The sequence below is a fragment of the Micropterus salmoides genome, unplaced genomic scaffold, assembly GCF_014851395.1.
Source record: "Micropterus salmoides isolate LMB-PRFRI ecotype aquatic unplaced genomic scaffold, ASM1485139v1 Ms_hic_scaffold_9, whole genome shotgun sequence".
Taxonomy (NCBI): Eukaryota; Metazoa; Chordata; class Actinopteri; order Centrarchiformes; family Centrarchidae; genus Micropterus; species Micropterus salmoides.
Genome location: NW_024044681.1, coordinates 36,389,352 through 36,411,546, shown reverse-complemented (window position 1 = coordinate 36,411,546; position 22,195 = coordinate 36,389,352). Strand labels below are relative to the sequence as shown.

The 22,195-nt window shown below is 40.0% G+C and overlaps 1 protein-coding gene across 10 annotated transcripts in view; it reads left to right on the top strand.

Moving 5' to 3' along the window:
• Positions 1-7,431: 7,431 nt before the first annotated feature.
• The window catches only part of picalma (phosphatidylinositol binding clathrin assembly protein a), a 40,622-nt gene continuing 25,858 nt past the window's right edge, over positions 7,432-22,195 (top strand). For 8 of the 10 annotated variants that reach the window (XM_038707747.1, XM_038707746.1, XM_038707745.1 and 5 more), the window contains exons 1-6: positions 7,432-7,554; positions 7,723-7,971; positions 19,502-19,644; positions 19,872-19,947; positions 20,041-20,143; positions 22,032-22,125. In XM_038707747.1, the coding sequence (XP_038563675.1) occupies positions 7,842-7,971; positions 19,502-19,644; positions 19,872-19,947; positions 20,041-20,143; positions 22,032-22,125 (546 nt within the window). In that variant the 5' untranslated portion in view covers positions 7,432-7,554; positions 7,723-7,841. The remainder of the gene's footprint in view (positions 7,555-7,722; positions 7,972-19,501; positions 19,645-19,871; positions 19,948-20,040; positions 20,144-22,031; positions 22,126-22,195) is intronic. The other 2 variants (XM_038707748.1, XM_038707739.1) reach the window with 2 other exon arrangements.

Genomic DNA, 22,195 nt, shown 5'->3' with positions numbered 1-22,195 from the left:
AAATATGCTCTCAAAACATTTTTGCTTTCATTAAAAAGACACACAAAATCCTTCATAAGTCAGTACTAAAAGTGATTCAAGCATTGTAGACTCGGCCGATTGCTGCTGTAAGTACAAGGATGCCTCTGTCAGAGGGTCCTTTTGGGGTCATGACAAATACCCCTCACAAGTAGGCAATTCATGGAGGAATGTTACTGTAGAATGAATTACTTACTGACTTGAAATTTCGTTTCGTTCAAGGGTTCATTTAATGACAAGAAAAACTTGAAATAGTAGATAGGCCTATGTGGTATATCGGTCCTTTCATAGTTTAATGCCAGTTAATTAAAATCCAAGTGGTTGTAGAAATCCTGACAAATGCAATGCAAGGAACATCCTGGAATATCATATAAAAATCTGACACAAATGTGACAACAAAACAGATGGAGAATGGAAAAGAATTAATCTTTGACTTCAATAGCCTTTAGCCTATTTCATTACAAATGCTACTGCCATGGCAACACAGTCTCACTCCCTACTCGTCAAATGTCTGACGCATGGTCAAGGCCCTTTGTCGTCGCTTTTTAAAGACTTGGGTAGCCCTTTTGCATCAATTATTGATGTTTAGGGATCCACAGTCAAGTTAGCAATGCTTAGCAACAATAAATATGCAATATCCGGTTACACTTTCAAGATAAAACGTAACGTTTCAATACATTGCCATGTTGAAACGCGCATAATTAAAGTCGTGAAACGTTGCAGTTTCGTTAGGTTTAGGCACAGAAAGTACTTGGTTGGGTTTAGGCAACAAAACTACTTTGTAGACAAAGTTATCAGCCCTGTTAAAATGACAGTTAACGTGAATTACAGATGCAACTAGCTCCACAAACAGCTGTTAGCTCCACCATCCTGTCCACATATGGTCACTTTCGGGCACTTCCTGGTTGCAAAAACTCAACAAGGTGGCGCCCTATCGGCCAAACTCATGGCTTCAAAGCAGCAGTCCACAAACCAGCAGGTGACGTCAAAATAGCTACGTCCACTTCTTTTATACAGTCTATCTTGAAAGCAAAATGCGTGTCATATAATGCTCACCAAGCAGCTAGTCCGACATGCTCTCAAAAACACCGGTGGAAAAACACTGAGCTGCAGGACACACCTCTCCTCTCCCTTCCAAACACCAGCTACCCTCTAGGCAGTCAGTGGACAAAGTTGTTACTGTGATGTAGAGACAGAGCTCAGTTAAAACTTTATGGATGAAAAATACTTTTGTTACAGATTAATAACTCACCACTGAAACTCTTGATACAGTCCTTGTTGCTAAGCTGTAGGGCTGTCCCCGACTAAGGATTTACATAGTCGAATCAGAATTGTCATCAAGTCCTGCCTATAGTCGACTGATAGTTGAATCGTGTATTTTTGTGCATGTCGATTGCAAGTCGGCGGGAGGAGGGGTGGTCACACACGATAGCTCCGCTTTAATCTTGAGAAATTGCAGAGTTGCAGTCTCTATTCATTCAACTTACACCGTAAATTTGCAGCTAAACTGACGCTTATTTTCTCTCTCTCTCTCTTGCCTGCCATTCACTGGCCTTGAGCACAGTTTTGCATGCATGCCGTGCTGCCGACAACTGCATGCACGTTGCGGTTCCTATTTCTATTTCATAAATTATCCGAAAAGTCCCTCGAGCTGCGGACAATTCGGTACAACACCAGTGAAGCTGGGGCTCGGTCTCTTCAGCAAGTGTTCCTCTTCTTCCACTCCATACATGCTACGCCTATACATGCGTACTGACGCCCCAGGGTTAGGGTTACAATTTTGGATTTATTCACACACTTTAAAAACATTGATTCTTTTTACATATTTATTTACAGCATTAAATGTTGTCCCCTCCAAAAGTAGTGGAACGGTAAGGTAATTCCTTTGTTTCTGTTCAAGAGTTCAGAATTTCAGCTCTCATTTCGTGGTATTCACTGTTGAATAAATTAATCAGTCTTAATCATTATTAATCAGTCTTAATCATTATTAATCAGTCTTAATCATTTTATTATCCTTAATTAGTATTAATCATTATTAGTCAGTTTATTAATTATGTAAATGCTCCGTACTTGTATAGCGCCTTTCTAGTCTTTTTTGACCACTCAAAGCGCTTTTACACTACATCTGCATTCACCATTCACTCACATTCATTCACTGAGCCTAAGTGCTCAAACAGAAACTAACATTCACACACATTCATACACTGGCGGAACAGCCACCAGGGGCAATTCGGGGTTTAGTATCTTGCCCAAGGACTCTTCGACATGCAGCCTGGGGGAACCGCCCACCTTCAGATTAACAGCCAACCCTCTCTACCGCCTGAGCCACATCTTTTTACCTAGATGTGCCTTGTCTTTACCTATAAGTGTAGTGTACTGTAGTCATGAATGCAGTAACGAGCTCACTGTGGTAAAGATCCTTGAGTGGGAGCATTGACTGCAGACACTGAGACTATGCACGCCTTGTTCAACTGTTATCTACTGTAGATTTATGACTGCAGGAGAGGCTGCAGGTGTTAAAAATCTGCTGTGACAAGTGCATGTTTTGGCCTACTGCTGTTATGACTACATGAGGAACTGCTGATGTGTTAGTCTGCTGATATTAAGACTACATGTTTAATTACTGATTAATGGGTTGATTGTAGACTATGTGAACTTTGAGTGAACTTGCTGAAGGAATTTTTGCTTAACTTTTCATGACAGAGAGAGGATGAATAGAAGACGTCAAAAGATGATAAGCAGAAAGTAGAAAACAGCCAGCATAACATCAAGATTACTGTAAGAAACCAAGCATTAATGAAAGATACAGCATTACATATGTTGTTCTTGTAGTAATTTTTAAGAAATTGTGTGTCAGATTATGCATGCATAACTTTTTAAAAAACGGTGAGAATGGAGTTGAAATGTAAACGGTGAATTTCTTATCCAGTAGTGTAAAAATATAGAAAGTCAACAATACAGTATTGAACGACAGCTGGAAAATGTTGTTAATTGGTAAAACAACACGTGTAAGCACTAAGCAGCATAAAAGCAGAGGATAAGAAATTCACCATAAGCAAAGAAGGGGGCACACCAGCCCAGAGGGGGATATATAAGGCTGTCTGCAGACCATAGGATTGACACCATCCTCTGGCTTGCTGGAATGTTGTACGGGTTTATCTGTCCTGCATTGGAATAAACTCTTTTGCACCGACTCTTGACCGTCTCCAGAGAAGTTTTTGTCTGCAAAGTTATTGACTATTGTAGAAAGTTAAAAGACTATTTTTTGACTAAGTTTAAAAAGCTGGTGAAGGTGGGACCAGGCTTCAACTTGCCCAGCCTGGCCACATCTGGCCCAACATCACATCTAGATGATTTAAACAACTCAGGACCTACCACCCTTTGTTTGAACCCACCCATTTTTTCAAGTGAGCAAAACTATTGGAACATGTGACTGACAGATGTTTCATGTTACCCAGGTGTTGCCTTTTAGGTTGATTGTCCAAACATTAAATAGCTCTGCATGACTAGTCTAAGTTTTCATCCTTGATTCAAACCTATAAAGACTGCATTTCCTGTTAAAGAGGATAAACCAACATGAAGACCAGAGAGCTGTCTATGGGAGAAAAATATTGTCAAGCTGAGAAAAGAAGGAAAATCGAGCAGAGCCATTGGACAAACATTGGGCATAGCAAGCACAACAATGTGGAATGTCCTGAAAAAGAAACTACTGGTGTACTGAGCAACAGACGTCCAACAGGTCGGCCAAGGAAAACAACAGTAGTTGATGACAGAAATATGGTGAGAGCTGTGAAGAAAACCCCTAAAACATCAGGAAGTGACATCAGCAACGACCTCCACAGTGCAGGGTGAAGGTATCACAATCCACTGTTGGAAGAAGACTCAGAGAGCAGAAATACAGAGGCCACACCACAAGATGCAAACCACTCATCAGCAGCAAGAATCGGAAGGCCAGATTGAAATTTGCAAAGAAGTACAGAGATGAGCCGCAAAACTTCTGGAACCCGATCTTATGGACTGATGAGACCAAGATTAATCTCTAGCAAAGTGATGGAAAGGCCAAAGTGTGGAGAAAGGAAGGAACTGCTTATGATCCGAAGCAAACAAGCTCATCTGTGAAGCATGGTGGAGGTAATGTCATGGCTTGGGCGTGCATGGCTGCTTCTGGAACAGGCTCATTAATATTTATTGATGATGGAACTGATGATGGGAGCAGCAGAATGAATTCAGAAGTGGACAGAAACATTTTGTCTGCATTGAAACTAATGGGGAAGAAGTTTATCATGCAGCAGGACAATGAGCCAAAGCACACTGCCAACAAAACAAAGGACTTCATCAGAGGAAAAAGTGGAAGGTTTTAGACTGACCAAGTCAATCAGCTGACCTTAACCCAACAGAGCTGCATTTCACCTCCTTAAGAGGAGACTGAAGGGAGAAACACCCCGAAACAAACAAGAACTGACAGAAGCTGTGGTAAAAGCCTGAAGTAGCATCACAAATGAAGAATGCAACAGTTTGGTGATGTCGATGGGTCGCAGGCTTGAGGCACTTATTGCAAGCAAGGGTTATGCCACCAAATATTAAATGTTATTTACTTTTGCTCACCTAAGAATGCTGTGGTCTAATACAAACGGTGAAATGTCCTAAGTTGTTTAACACATCTAGATGTGAATACCAGGAAATAAAAGCTGAAATTCTGATCTCTTCTCTCATCGTTTGATCTTAAACCCAGATTTCTTCAGTGAACAACAAAAACAAAGGAATTTGCCTTACCGTTCCAATACTTTTGGAGGGGACTGTTTATTGTAAGAGGCTGTATATGAGCTTATTGGGAGAAAACTGGTAGTTCTATGTAAAATCAGAGGTTGAGCACCCCCATATCTTCAAAATGGCATGATCCTTGTTTCACTGAAAAACTTCGACTGTGAGATTGACAGTCGAATCAGGCTCCGCCCATCGTAGCATCGAATCTTCAACTATTCGGGATCAGCCCTACTAAGCTGATAAGGGGAACATGTACAGCTGAACCCAAGCCTTGTTTACCGGCTTCTCCAACCTGCCTTTTTCTGCTTCTGAGTAGCTAGTAGTCATTAACTAGGAACTGCTCATGTGTAACTCCCCTGCTGTGACCCATCCACCAATGTGTCCCTGAGCAACCCCTAGTTGCTCCAGAGGCGTGCGACCTCTGACATGTATAGCAATTGTAAGTCGCTTTGGATAAAAGCGTCAGCTAAATGAATAAATGTAATGTAAATGTAACTCCCGGTAAAGATCATTTAGAGGCAAGATGTATCACTCCATAGCTAAAACGAAGCGTTCAACACAAAGGGTCAAAGGAGGAGCTGCAGCAATGTGCAGTATGACAAAAATGATGGTGTTTTTTTGAAAATGAAACCATGTAAACCTGTTCTGGTAGTCACACAAGGACCCAGTGACAAAAACGTTGGTACACATAGTATATAATTTCTAAGAAGCATTAGAACACCAGAAGGGATTGCATCAAAAATTAAGGCATATTCCTTCGTTGGTATAGGAATACCATACTTGTCTAGAAGTTTTTCAAGAGCAATGGAAGGTTGAAAAGTTGTGTTTATAAACTAAGGACCAGGAAAGAAGCAATTATTTGTGAAAGTTTGATAGTTTTAAGGGGATTTTTTCAACATTGTTGCTGCAAAGTAAGAGGAACTTAAGACCACTAAGCTTTGAAAACAGGTAGGGGGGAATAAATTTCCAGATTGAGTTTGGATTTTTTTAAATCTTAAAGGTTATTGTTGAGGGTAGATAAATTAAGAAAGTTTAGACCACCATTTACATAGGAGTTCATTAATACTGATTTTCTAACATAGTGGGTGCTATTTCTCCATACAAAGTTATACAGTAAGTTTTCAATGACTGTAGAGGTTTGTTTGTTAACATCTAGAGAAAGAAAGATGAGTTATGCCCTGAGCTTTGGTTAGCAAAATTCTTCCTTTAAGAGATAAGTCTCTTTGAAGCCTTAAATTATTTTTTTCTGTACCTTTCCTATGACTGAGTTGAAATTCAAAGAGCATCTGGTGTTGTTTTTGTTAATAACATTTCCAAGGTAGGTGACGGACTCTTTCACTGGAATGGTAGAGAGACGCAATGTTACAGTTTTTGAGGGCAAGCAGCTCACACTTGATATATAAGAATATATAAAGATATTTAAGAATAGACCAGAGGCTAGAATATCTTAATTTTATCAATAGCAACTAAAACATCCTTTAAAAATAAGGTGGTATCATCAGCTAGCTGACTAATGATTATTTCTTTTTCAACTATTGTGATACCTTTCAAGTAGCTGGTCTTGAAATCAGAGAGTAATTGAGCACAGATCAGAAACTGACACTGCGCTTTAGGTCACATCTAGGTGAGATGACTCCATACAGTTTAATTGAACAATTTGCATTCTTATACATGGTTTTAATGGCTGCACAAAAGTAAGTGCCAAAGCCAAATTTATCCAAGGTACGTAAGAGAAAGTTGTGTTCGACTGTGAAAGCCTAGCCGAAATCTAGAAACAGTATATAGCCATCATCTTCACTAAGATCAGCACAAGCCTGATGTTATTAGATATATGTCTATGCCTCTGTATCTGTATACACGTGATGCATGATGTGCAAAAGTGAAGAGTGGTCAGCACTGGTCAGGAAATAGACCCGCCATTTTCCTTCAAACCCCTCAATCCATTTAAACGAGGATTTCACCCAGCAAGGGGAGGCGCTGTAACAAACTAGACGGAGATCAGCGTGGGAACCGAAGAAAGCAAGATCGAGAGCCACATCAAGCTAGACACAGTTAATCGACATAACACCGGCACTGACATGTGTGGACTCCAAAATAAAGGCTCGAACTCAATTATCCTGCAGCAATGGCGTAAAATGATGAGTGATAAACCCAATAGTACTAGTCATTAGTCCATACCTTTATGTGTAGTGAAGCATTATTGGGAACTGAATTTGTAGCGGTACCCCAGCATCATACAGTGTGTAATGTTTTTGGACAAACACAGTATTCCATTAAATTTATTGGGTGTTAATTTTACAGGGGCGGCTGTGGCTCGTTAATCGGAAGGTCGGCGGTTCAATCCCGGCTCCCCCTGGCTGCATGTCGAAGTGTCCTTGGGTAAGATGGTGGCTGTTCCGCCAGTGTGTGAATGTTAGTTTCTGATTGAGCACTTAGGCTCAGTGTGTGAATGGTGAATGCAGATGTAGTGGTTGAAAGGGCTAGAAAGGCGCTATACAAATACGGAACATTTACATCACTGTCTAAAAGTAAAGCTTATCCACCGTTAATATATAAAAATAACACAGAAGGGTGATGTCATGCTAGTATTACATTATATTTCTTGCTTTTCTTAAATTTTGCTCATTGTGGCTTTTATTGTGAAAATTTTATCCGGAAGTAAGATCTATTTTATTATTTCTGTGTAGCTACGGCTACGGTATGTGAAAGACTTGGACGGCAAGAGGAGAAGAGACCGCAACGTTAGCCGTGAGGGATCGATTTAAAGACTGGGTTCGTATCTTATAGTCATGAAATATGGATGGTTCTTGCAGGTTCAGTCAGCACCTTCAGCTAAAGTTGTATGGGTGAATCTCCGTTAGTTGGCTAGCCAGCTAGCCCACAAGCCAAATGGAACGCCTGCCTTCGTCTATTTATTTCTTCTCTTTCTCTTGTCTCCAGTGTTGTTAGGTGGCACAGAGCCTTTGAAAACCGACACCGTCCACAAAACCCAGGCTGTCCCGCTGGATTTGGAAACGTTTCTGTAACGGTGACCGTTTGTTTGTTCGACCCGATACAGGATGTCTGGACAGAGCATTACGGACAGGATAACCGCCGCTCAGCACAGTGTCACTGGGTCGGCGATTTCCAAAACTGTGTGCAAGGCGACCACTCATGAAATAATGGGGCCAAAAAAGAAACATTTGGATTGTAAGTATTCAATTTATTGGTTATTGTCATAGCTGTTTTATGTCAGTTCGGCTGGGCTTTTTTTTAAGTTAACTTCGGAATCTGAATGCAGCGCCTGTGGCTGGAAGGCCTGCTCATACATGTCCCGTTCCATTCATTTAGCCAGGTTACTGCGCTAGTCTAACGTTACTATTAAAACCAATTACTGCAACTGTTACACGCGTTACTAGGTATTCAATAGATAGAAATTTTCCACTTTATATTATATAGCAACAAGGCAAACCGCTTTGATAACTAACAAGCAGTTTGCTATGGGACTCAGTTATAGCGGCTTGGGTTTTTGTTAACGTTAATGCTAATTCGTTGTAACATGAACCATTTGACATTTTTCTTTTTAAATGATTAACCTCATTCTCTAGAAAGCTACAGGGGGACTAAGGTCAATACACAAAGATATAAATTAAGAGTTAATTCGATTAGTTGTAAAGGCTGACTTACATAGCCTGTAGAATGTTCATTTCGGCTTGAATTGTTGTGAATTGCAATTCAATTTCACTTTTAAGTTCCACCAAACAACTCACAAAGTCATATTTCAGCTTTTAGAATGGCCCTGAGTCCATTTTCAGCAGACACAAACAGTGCAGCAGGGCCCAGCACAGAGGATTCTGACACTTGGCATTTCATTTCAAACTTAGCTTCCTGGTGCTTAATGAACTTATAAAAGGAATGGTCATATAGTTTTTAAGTAGTTTTCCAGAATGACACATTCTGAGTCTACAGACATGTGACCTGTGTTTGTATTGTGACTGTTTTCTAAATGTGTGCTACAGTAACTAGTGTGAGTCTATTATTATCTGTGCAGGCCAGCAGTTCTAGTGAGTTAGTTCATGTTTCAGGAAGTGCTGTGTTGGGCTGTGGACTTTGACATACAGCTTTATCAAGAGCACACAAGCAAATTCATATTCAACATGGCATTGATCTGTTGAATTCTTACCAACTTTCAGAATAAGGTCATTTTAGTGTTGAACTATTATTAATGTAGGGTACCTGTCCAGCTGCACAGCATTGCACTTCCTGAACGCTGGGTCATGTTTCAGTTTGTAGGCTATCTGTGCTTTTGTTTTATCTGGGATTTTACTCATTGTTTCAGGTAACAATTTCATTCAGGTATACTTTTTTACCTGTTCCATTGTTGCTAAGGAAGAATTGTAAATAGCTGTGTTGCCTGGCTAGTAATTCATAGTTTTCACGTGACGTCACATTCCAGGGAAACCCTGGAAGGAAGCAAGTGATACTCTGTTACTTTGAGTTTGTTACTTTTGCGTTGCCAAATGCTGGACGGTGGTTGTGCTTTCGGATGCACTAATCGACGAGGAGACAAGCCTGAGCTGTGTGAGGGGAGGGATTCCCTACAAGGTAAATGTAAACATTACCACAGTCGAGCGCTGGCAGGGACCTGGCACATTTTAATGGCAGAAACACAGCAGCGGGTGCTGTATATGGATCGCTACTGCCCAACACTTGCAGTTTGTGTCCATATCTTTTTCTTGAGTTGAGTGGTGATCCACATAAAACTACTTTTGCGGCGTCTCTACGAGGGAGTCCAGTGTGAGCCGCTATCTTGGTCTGTTGTTTTGCCCTCCAGGTCACCACACATGTCACATGACTGAAAACTATGAATTGCAAGGAGAAACAAAAGTCGAAAGGCGCAGCATGTTTAAAAACATTTGAGCTGTACCACCAAAAATAAATTGGTCCTTATAGTCCAAAAGTCTATCCGTAGTCAGTCAACAGATACATAATTTTACTTCAATAGTCCTACATGCTCCACATGACACTCCCTTTTGGCTTGGGTGAATATGTTGAGGAAAGGACGCTGTGACTAGCTGCCTTTGTGTAAATAGAAAAGATACATGTATACAAAGGGATAACGGTAGTTCTGCGAAGAAAATAATGATTTTCCTTTTTTGTTTTAATATGAAAATGTGTCTTGCTCAGGCCTGGTGTTTCTAACAACCTTGTTTTGCTAATCATGGTTAAGATTTGTTTCTGTCAGATGTTTTGTTACCAGTAATGAATAGGGATGGATACCGTGTCAGTGTCAGCATCATCCTTTTTGTAACCAGGTGGAAACCAGATGTTTTTGCTTGCAGCCAAACAACACACAGAAAGAAAGAGAAGAGCACGCCTTTTTTTCCTTATGTGCCTGCACCATAAAATGTATAAAAAAGGCTTCTACGCGCCGAGTCCATGCATGATTTTAACAGCCCTCACCTTTGGCTGCTGTCTCGGGCATGCTCGTCAAGGGCTGAGTATCATTTAAAATTTTACATTACCAGTACCAACGGAAAGCCAAGCTTGTGGTGATAAACTTGCAACAGTGAAGACCATAAGGATGGGTATCGCTGCTGAATACCTTTTCTGATAGCCTATCGACCGAAACAGCCCAGTATCAAGTAGAATCGAAACATCTCCAGTCAAACCAGTACATCAATCGATACCTAGGCATAGTTTTTGTAACCAGATTGTGGCAAAAAAATTACTATTTGTATGGTTTTGCTTGCAGCCAAACACGCAAACAACACACAGAAAGAGAAGAGCATGGCTTTTCAATTAAATACTTTTGTGGCGCTGCAGCGATCAGCTGATATGACTCATGGAGCCTCCAGCTGCAGCTGCGGCTGCTTCAGGTGTTGTTGGTTTGATCAGTTAGACATGCAGCCTCTCTTTTCCTCGGTTTGTCTTTAGTGTAGTTAAGCAACTAGTTTAAACAGACTCCTTACTCGTTTTATACTTGTGATTGTCATTTTTGGAGGAGGTTTGAGACTCACCAATAAAGGAAAAAGCACTCCCAGAGATCTTTCAATTCAGTTTATTGATCGAAAGTTAACAAAATAATTTTCTGTTTATTTTCAACACACGTATCAAAAAATTTGTTTCCCGCAACTTATTTGGTCACTAAACTATTTCACCCCTCTCTCATTCAAATATAAAAAATACTCCCAAGCTGTAGTCTTTCCCCTTATAGGCTAATACTACCAGAGGATGACTTAATTAGGATGAGGAGCAATACAATTTCCCAATACGTTTTATGTAAAAGTTATTTGAAATAAAATGGATAACTTTGCTTGTCCATAACAATAATACAAATAATAGGCTACCAATCAACTACTATGGCTTCAACAGGTGACATTTTATGCAAGGTATTGAATGAAGGACTCAATTGGCATCGCTGTCACTTTAGGGGTACTGGTTTTGGTACTGGTATCGTAAAATTTTAATACCCAACCCTAGTAATGAACACAATTGTCCATTGACTTATTAGCTTGATCACAGTAGAGATGTGCCATATCATATCGTTCACAATGTATCTGTATCATTTCAGATAAATAATTCAGATTGTGATAATGGCAATAGTCTGACATCACTCTGCAACAATAAGCATGGCTGAAGGCGAAAGTAACGTGGAGTTAGTTCCAAAAAGGGGAGCTTCAGGAGCGTAGAAGATCAGACACACAACAAGCCACGGTGATATGTAAGCAGTACAAGATGACTAACAACAAGATTGTTATATTGTCAAGAATATCATGATCATAGAAATACCATGAAATATCATGACGTGAGGTCTGATGATGATGATGATATTTCTCATTGAGGTGAAAAGCTATCTCGTGATAACAGGACAGAGTGGAAGGGTGAATTTAACATAGAAGATGTCCCCCTCCACTTTGAAATCGTTTGTATGGCAGCATTTTGGTACCCGGCTGAAATAATAAACAGCGAAAGACAAGACACGAACAGTATGTAAGCAACAGTTCAAAATGCACTTGATTTATTTATTTTTTTAATTTTGTGACTTTCAGTCGAATAAAATTCTCAAAACTCATTTTCTAGTCGTATATTTCGTCATTGAAGATTTCTTAAAAATAGCGTTAAAATATCGTCTCGTCTTCATGAACTTTTATTATTATGTACCGTTGTTAGCGTTATACCCCTATCCACTCCATATAGTAGAAACAAATTTAAAGTAATCCACATCCATTATATTTTCAGATATTGGTACTTATTGAGTTCTCAATTTCATTACGTGTGACAATTAGCCCTGCTGGTATTGGCTGTCTGTGTGCATTAGTCATCTTTTGAAAAAAAGTACTTTTCTTTATTCCATTCAGTTGTTTTTTATCTGGGATTAACTGTCTTAGATTGTGGGCTGCTCCTGTCAGTCTTGTCTACCCTCTTATGCAAAATGGTCACTGCAGTTTCATTTAGATTGCAGCCGTCAGTCAGCCTGTTGGATACTGGATTCTCAATGACATGCCTGTCCTACACAGAGAGATTTTATGTGTATTCTCAGCATTCTCAGTTTGATGTTGTAACGTGGGTTTGAATAACCATATTATAACCTCAAGCTGATGGAGTACGCCATAATGAGAGTCCCAGTGACTTTCCTGATTCCACATTCCTGACGGCCAGGTGATATGGGGCTCCTCTGTGGAGCTTCTGAACTGAAGCCTCTTTCTGAGGTAATGTAGGGACCCATAGGGACTGCCTAGCAGGGATTTCTCTTCAGTTTTAGGTATTTAAAGATGAAGTTTCCTGACCAGCCAGATATAGCCCTGATCTCTCCAGCTGCCATCCTGTGGTCTTCCTGTCTCAATTGCAGGTGAGATACGGTCCTCTGAACCATGTCTTTTGAGTTTGTGCTAGACCATGGTTCACATTCTTTATTACTGGCCTACTTAATGAACTCAGTCATATAACTTTAAAGAGACTTTGCAATTACCAGACATAGATAAGTAGAGGGTGAACAAATCAGCCTTGGCTGCTAGCTTTAGCTTTTGTTTGAAGTAAGTGTGAAATGACTTCCAGGAAAAATTTGTACCAAGTGGCTGTGACGCAGTTTACACCCCAGCAGGGTCTATGACACTACAGATTTTTGGACATGTGGTTTTTCAACCTTCACAGTTACGTAACGTTTGGTATTTCCTACATTGTTCAACAGGTACTGTTGAATAGTGGGCAGCCCTGTATGACAGCAGTCATTTTTCATACTGCTGTTAGACTGTTCAAAGGTCCCTTGTGAGGTAATGAATAGATGAAATCAGAATGGCCACTGACCTTTGGCACTGGCATAAACGTTGACTCAAGAGGAAATTCACAGAGGACTTTTTGTCATATGAATAGATCCAAAAATGTAATTTGGTCTTTGATGCATTAATTACAAGTTGCAGGAACCGAAAAAATTAAGTGCTAATACCTTTTGTTTCAAATGAAAATTAAATCAAACATTTATTGAACATTTGTTATTGTTCCTTATTAGCTATGCTCCTTACATGCTTGCTGCTAACTACTTTTTTTAAGGTGGGTCTCCAAATTTGACCTCGTTGTGTCAGACTGATTTGTGTAGCAGTGTTCATGATAGGGTCTGTTGTGTTTGAGAGAGAGGGAGAGAGATTTTAAATGGTAAAAATCGGAAATCAAAATGTGGCGGATAGCGCTGATTAAAGTGTTGGGCCGCCACAAATAAATCAGTGTATTGGAAACACTGGTATATTTGTCATGGACATTGTTTATTTCCATTATTACACCAGGCACGTTAATGATTGGGACTATTATCAATTACTCAAACAGAGGGCAAAGTTCATAGTTTGTAGTGTAAAAACATTTCCATACATTAACTGGCAGAACTTATTTTAGGAAAGTGACTATGTTAAAAGGTAAGCACTGCTGAAAAAGCTTCCCTCTTTCACCTTTGGTGGATCCATTTGTTCATTGTTTGTCTATTGAGTGAGGCCGTTATGTTCCGCTGACAGCCTCACCCTCAGCCCTGGCCTGCATGCAAATGTGTATGAAATGAAACTGGTGCTTTGAAAGCTCTCATTCATGTCTCACCTGTTTTGAGTTTGATGGCTGGACTGTGGTTTTGGCTTTATCTGGTTCTCTGTTGGTACCATTTTAACTCTCTCCCCCTGGAATTGTATGACCTCTGAGGCAGGTTTACATGGCCGGCTGTGGAAGGAGTCTGGATTTAGGCTGCTGATTTGCAGAAATTTTGCACGTAAAAAAAGTTTCAGGAAATGTGCAGTACCAGAGAATGTACTAAACAGTGAAAAATAGGCCTTAGCATTGCATTTATTAGAATATGGTACTCTTAGTCTTTGTTAAATCTTATGTTATTATATCAGTTTGGGTTTGAACTGTTCAAGGGGAGAGGTGTGTGTGTTTAAATTCCAATATTAGGTTCATCATTAGAGAACAAGACGGTGCTTTGCAATGAGAGAGTTTCACCTCGTTAGATCTCCCTGGTCTTATACCTTGGCCAGAGAGGTGAAGGTGGTGGCAGTTCTCTGATCAGCCACGTCAGTCTGTACAAACACAACAGACCTTGAGAGACCTGGATCCCCATGTAAACATGTTAACATGTACAACAGACACACAAACAAGTGAAAAATATATATGCAAAACCAAGTAACAAGTGCAACAGAAATAATTACATACATTATTGATTCTCCATGACATTTCTTAACATGGTTCATCTGAGCCATAATGCCACATTAATATACATCCGTACCTTTGCTTCACCCTCCCCACGCTGAATGCAGTGCTGCACAAGGAGCATGTGACTGCAGTGGCATCAAGTGACAGGCCTTAAAAAGAGTGCTAATGCCATGTCCACCAGCGGAGCTGAAAGGGTCCCACTGTGACTCTGAGAGGCCTGTGAGATTCAATAGCACAACTCAAACTAGCTACCATGACACGCTTACTCCTGTAGCCCTCCACAGCCCACAGTTATGTACTGAAAGACTTTGTCCACCAGTGATACCTGTCTGTCGCCTGATTCTTGGCAGTCTGTGTTAAACTTAAGTTTTTAAATTGTGTACAGTGTTTCTCATGACACAGAATGCTTCATAACAAAAGAATAAGCAGAGAAAACTAATGCGCAGCAAAGGTAACCCCTACCCTGTGTTTTACCCCACATTAGACATTTTCTGAAGCAGGAAGTGTTCCTCTAATTCTGAAAGCAAGCCTTGGATTGCAAGAGTTAACACGCAACAGGAAGTAATTACATACCCTGACCCCTTCCCAGAGCACAGCGGAACGGAGCTGATCAAATGTCAGATTGGCTGGAGTACTTGCATTTCCTGGCAATTACGCTGATTACAAGCATACATGATTCTAGAGACCACACTTGGCCGCTGGAATGCCCTCAACACCCCAGACATGCTATAATCATGTTATCTCAAAATTCCACACAATTTCCAAAATGAGATGACTCTAATTCAGAATTGCTTGGGCGTTGTCCAGAAAGGAAGTACACACATTTAGCAAACCCACGGAAGTGAACGCAAAAATTAAAGTGCTGACTACTGTGTCGTAAAGCAACAGTGGGTACCACAGATCACTAATTAAAAGTCGGTCCTTGTATGGTCTCGTCTCTGTGGTGGTTTGTAGATTTTGTATCTGCAACCTTGATAGATAGATACTCGCTCACTCACTCACTCATTTTCTTTATTCATCCACCTTCGGGAAATTCAGGTGTCTAGTAATTCTCAACAAGTAAATAAACAGAAGAAGGAAGACGGATGAAACTTTTCAGATGTTAAGATGCAAACATCTTAAAGTTTTTAATAGCTCTTTCATGTATTCATTCACGTCACTATTCCATCACGCACACTCACGCTTAGCCTGTTTGCCCATAGTGGCCATTATAAATCATGGTACATGACATTTAAATGTTTTCTTTGGCATGCTATTTCTAGGAAATAATAATAATATATGCTAAAAAAGCTTCTGGCTTAACAGCTGTACTACACACAGGCCACATGTTTAAACTTCACAGCAGAATGTAAAGAATAATTGTAGACTAACCAGCAATGCATTGTTTCTGTTATTGAGTCATCTTTATTTATTAGCATGCATTAAAATTTTAACTGAATGCAGATTCATGTGACGGGCATCTGTCTTGTGCGTCTTTGGTCAGTCAGTAGACCTTTTTTTTTTTTTTTTTTTTTTTTTTAACATACTGTGATTTTTATCAGTCTTAACCCTCAATTCGGATACTTCAGTTAGTATACTAACATGTAGTACACCATGTGCGTGAATTTTGAAAGGTTAGTGTTGTGTCAAGTCAAACACAGCTGTGCACTTGATGAAATGATGATCGCAACATTCGACTGCTTCCTCTACTTTTTCCTTAATAATGGCGAATTGTAACCGGGCGTATCATTATCACCAACATTTGACCTCAATTGTCACCAGTCAAAATAACTGCTGGCTCATTTGCTCACTTGACTTCAAATCAGTTGTGTTGACAAATGAATACTTTTACTTGCTTGTGTAGGCAATTGAAACTGCTGCAGCTTCCTCAGCTGTCATTTTCACAATTTTAAAAATAGGTTGGTGGTCCCTCCCGTTCCGCTACATAGCCAAGATGGCGACTGTTGAGGGTGCGACTATCCAGTGCTCAACACTCACCTTTTTCACTGTTCAAATGAGTCCACCATCCAGGTACTTATAGTGCACTGCATTTTGCCATACTTGTCAGTGTGAATGCAACTTATGGATTCTAAATATTAAGTGTTAGTATGGAAGGGCGTGAATTGAGACACAGCACTGTAACGGCACTTGATATTACTACCTTGGACTGTGCATAATTATTAAATTACTTAATGTTCTTAACTTTTCTTCACAATCTGATAGGTGTGAAATGTTTATGGGTGGTCACTATCTAGATTGGCAGTTGTCTGATATTTTTATATTGAAAAAAAGGTTATTGGTGATTAAAATGGTTTGTATTGCACATTTAAGACGGTCCCTAACTCCTCCTACAGAAACAGACATTCACTTCTTAAAGTTGCATCGTCATCTTTGGTGTTTTCAGGTGATCCAAACTGTGAAATGTCTGCCTAAATTTGTTTTCCAAAATCGAGGCTTTGACACAGGGCTATTGAAGGTAACAGCCGTGAAACTAACTTCACCACTGATCCAGACTCTTCTATTCTACCTAGCGAAACCGACATGTTTTCAGAATTTTGGTATCGACTTGGTACCAAATGTCAGTTCTCGTGACATCTCTAGTTGAAAGAGCTCAAAATGATCACCAAAATGCAGCTTACCATATCTTTCACCCAATAAGCTGCTGCACTAAATGTGCTGCCATTCTCTCTGTTCAGAGCTTTATCATCAGGTTGTAAAGAAATATCGTGAATCATTGCCCTCTTTTCTTTCTAGTTTAAAGTACCCACTCTGATCATTCTGCCTTGTAATTAGAGTAAATTCAGGAAGTTCACAATTCTTCAATACACCTGTATAGTATAAGTGTATAGTTTTAGTGAAGTAATACACTGATGTAATTTTCCATTACCATTCCAGTACCTAACCATTTATAAAACAGACAATTGCGTACATAACTACACACATTTAAGTTCTTGAAGGAGGTCTTCCTTACATGCCAAAAGTATTTGTGTGTCCGCGCATGTGTGTTAAAAAAAATAGACAATTGTGGGCTAATGCTTTTCTGCAAATGGCCCATGCACAGCACGGCCATGTGTTTGATTTGTTATGCAGGTCTGTTGTGGTGAGGCCTTAAAACATTATCAGCCCAAATAAGCCTGCTGGCCAATTCAAATGTATGCAGGCCTTTCCAGCCCACAGACTGTGTGTGGGTTCTATAAGATTCTTGTTACAGTGTGTTTAGTGACAATGTGTGCTTATTGTGCCCCATCACATCAAAACAGGAAATAATGTCTTTTTGTATTATCTGGCACACTGTATCTCAGCACCAGAGGAAAGGTCATGTTTTATCTAATCAAAAGGGTCTGACCTCTGTACATTGGCCATTTACAAACATCTCCGACGGAATGGGCTCAACATTGATCAAAGCTGTAATATGTCAGTCTCTGCTGTGCTTTGGGTTGAAGGCTAACATTAGTACGCTGATATGCAATACAGGCCCTGATGTATGAACCACTTTATTATTTTAAGTGTTATAACTTGTCTATCTGATGAGTAAGAGCTGTGAATTATTTGTCCCTACACAAAATAAATTCCAGGAACACCAGTGGAGATATTTGTTTGAGTTTGTACTCCCCAGTTGTCTGAAAAGGCTTTTGTTGTCACATGGGTGGCCTACTGTGTTTGTAAAGCGTAAAAGCCTTTTGTGCGGCTTTCAACAAACACTGAGGAGGCTTCATAGCACCCCCCCCCCCCCCCCCCCCATGTAAACAGGCCTCAATGGGTAGCACAGCCGGCTCCTACACAACAGTTAATTTTAACTATCAACTTAAACAATATATTTCAGACATTGCATTGATGAAGACATGGAACTTTTTGTTGTTATGCTTGTTTTGCACATTACCATACCAACGCTTTGTATGATATCTGGCTATAAAAACTGCATACCGTTTATATATATATATATATATATATAAAAAACATGTAAAAAGAAAAAAACACTATAAAAAAATGTTTTTAAAGTGCATGAATAAATCCAAATTTGTAATCCTAACCCTGGGTCGTTAGCGTGCATGTGTGTAGTGGCAAAAGAGGAACACTTGCTGAAGAGACAGAGCAGAGCGCCAGCTTCACCGGTGTTGTACCAAGTTGTCCGCACCTTGCGGGACTTTCGGATAACTTATCACCGTTGATTAACCACTCAAAGAATATTATATTGTTTTTAAATAGCCAGCTACTGGAAATAGACCTGCGAGGAACTGCAAATTGCATGCAGTTGTCGACAGCACAGCATGCACGCAAAACTCTACACTAGACTGGTGAATGGCAGGCAAGAGAGAGAGAGAGAAAAGGGTCAACAATAAGCTCTGCAGTTTCTCAAGATTAAAGCAGAGCCACCGTGGTACCTCATCTAAATGTGGTAAATTAGTGTCCAGTAACTGTCAGAGTTTACTTCTCAGGAGTACTGTATACTGGTGGTATAAGTCAGTCACATGACCTTCATGGAAAGTGTAACCAGGAGGCTTTTGCTTCAGGCCAAATGGTCGTGGCAGCCATTCCCTTGTGAGTCTGAAAATTAGAGGCGTGAGTGAGAGTAGTAACGAAAAGTAATGGGTAACAAAATAACACAGGCTTGTTTTCTCAGTGTGAATACATTGTAGTCTCACTTTCTGAAATAAAGATTCACTTCCAAGTGCCAAAAGAAGTTATCACCCCCTTTTTAAATATCTGATTTTGAAGTGTAATTGATCTCATCCATTTTTTTGTTTTCGTGTTGAATTTGAGGTGTTGTTTTTTTTAAATAACAAGCAACTAATCAGGGGTCACGATAAAACCATCCACTTCCAGAAAGTTTGTCACAGATTCCTGAACCGTTGCTTTCTAGAAGTCTCGGTATGTTATTGAGTGTGGTCAGAATGGTAGTTAGGAACTGAGGAAGCTACATGGAGAAAACGTTGGCTTTCACTGAACAGCAAACTTGTGTGCTTCCCCAGAGATGCTGTGCATTGATTGTTTTAATACCACACTGGCTCAATGATCGACGGTCACCCCCCGCACCCTCCACCCCCCTTCCTTCTCGCTCTTTCTCCTCCCTCAGACTTGATTCACTGCACAAATGAGATGAATGTGAACATCCCTCAACTGGCTGACACACTTTTCGAGAGGACCGCCAACACCAGCTGGGTGGTTGTCTTCAAGTCCCTCACCACCACACATCATCTGATGGTCTATGGCAATGAGGTCAGGACTTCAGTAATAACTGTTCTCCACCTTTGCTGAATTGGATGGAAATATCATGGGTTATTTAATAGTAATGTGTACAGTATGTTGGCATGGGATTTGAGATTGTTATCATCTCGTAGGAGTGCACTAAATGATACATGCCTAAAAGTAAGCTGTTCGTTCCACAAGGTAGCTGTTGGGAAAAGCCCCTTGTGTAAGTTCCTTATCCGTTGTTTTTCTTGCAGAGATTTATACAGTATCTGGCTTCAAGGAACACACTATTCAACCTCAGCAACTTCTTGGACAAAAGTGGCCTACAAGGTATATTACCAGCACTGTACACAGCCTTTAAATACTCCATACTCCAGTATTCATCTGTGTCATGACATTTATCATCTTTTGTTTGTAATGTAGGCTATGACATGTCAACGTTCATAAGGCGATACAGCCGCTACCTGAATGAGAAGGCTGTGTCCTACAGACAGGTCGCTTTTGACTTTACTAAAGTGAAAAGAGGGTAAGGAGCATTCACTTTCACTTATTAGCTTTCACTGTTAGTGATTACTTGTACATGAACCACAAAGCTTGATGTTCTTGTTTTACCCCCTAGGGAAGGAGATCTGATCTGATTCTGAAAGATAACATTGCATGCACTTAATAGTTTTATTTCCTGCAAAAAACAGTGTGAAATTTTTATTAAAAGTTGCATAAATCCATCAGAGTTCCTGTTTTTGCTTTACTTCACTTTAAAGCGAAAAAAACATAACAGATGTGGGTTTTTTTGCACAGTAGGCGTAATCTGATCTATTGCATTGTAACTGTAGTTATTACTCTACTTCAGAGGTCACTAATAGGCGGACCGTGGTCCGGATCCGGACCCAGCCGCCGTCCTCTCCGGACAGCCGACCTACAGCCCATTTATTATTGAGACTTACTACCTCGTGACGGAGCTTTTCTATTTTAACCCGCGCAGCTTTTCTAGCATTTACTGTATTGGTTTAGAGGACCAGGAAACTCAGACCAATCGCATGTGCTCCAATCGTCTCATGTGACGCTGCTCAGCCAATTAAATCTGTGCATACCGATGCCTGCGAGTCGAGTCCGCGAGATTCACCAGAGACGTTTTGGAAACACACCCGAATTGAGGAGACGAAAGATAAAAGAGATTTCACATGACTTTTAATCAAGAATGTACAGATTTTTACATGTACATTCCTCCCACGGGCAGTTCAAAACCAGAATCTCTCATAGATCTCCAATATGCTAGCTGGAGCTCACGTTTCTCACTGAACAACAGAAAGTAGGAAAAGTGGTAGCTCTGTAAGAGGAAATGAAAGAGAAGAGGAGGCATTACAGCTGTTCATTTGTTATGATGGGTTTGAGTGTTTATTATAAAATTGGTTAAGACTACACTTCATCACTTCAAGCTACACTTTTTATTACATTTTTTCTAAAAATTAGGCACTTTAGTTTACTTAAATTTAGAATTTATTATTTGAATAGTTATTTATTATCCCTCCAGTTTGATGTGAAAACTGACTGAAATATTATTTGATTTGACAGTCCGTTGTTGACTAAAAACATGTGTTGATACAACTATAGGTTATAGTACTGAATGATAACGCAAGTTCGTCGTTTTGATGTTCTGGACCTTTGCTTCAGGAAATTTTCTCTAACTAGACCTCTTTGAAATCTAATTGAATACCCCTGCTCTACTTCATCCAGGAACTGTTGCACATCCCTACATTGCAGTGTCAAATAAGATATTGCAAAGCTCACTACACTGTAAGGAGAGATGTATTCACTGATGGATATGTTTTTGTGTTCATTGAATGACTTGAAGATAGGGGTGGGCGAAAATCTTGCATCACGGTATGTGTCATTTTAACGGTGTACATCACTGTACAGCAATTGATCTATAAATTAAATTAAGACATTTTTAAAAATGGCCATACTGCACTTCATCACATTTAATTATTTTCTTCTATTATTTTAGAACTTTGATCCAAACAAATATACCCCTGCTCTGTTGACCGTTTATCTTTCCTCCTCCATGTTTTCTTGTCACTCACTTTTGTGATCACATGATAACGTGGTAAGCAGTCCAGCTGCCCAAATCACATTACCTTGCGAGGTAGCTTGATTTGTGAGATCACGTGAGAATCCAGCCCTGATTTGCTACATCGCCTGCCCCAAATATAACGCAGGAACTACACTGCCAAATCTGTACCGGTGGACACATTTCTATTGTGGCACAGTATGCCGTCATATCGCCCAACCCTACTTGGTCATTTGGATGAGCCATGTCCATTTACTGGAAAAATCCTTAAGTTATGAACAATCAAGACTAGAAAGCCCATTTCCATCTGTGTCAGCAAGCTCAAAGCATTCTTTTTTTCCCACAGGTCTGATGGAGTGATGAGAACCGTGAACACAGAGAAACTTCTCAAGACCATCCCCATCATCCAAAATCAGATGGATGTGTTACTTGATTTCAATGTGAGTGCTCAGTATTGGCTGTACTGGCTAGCATCTGAATCGATTGCTGACGAACTTGAAACTGATTGTC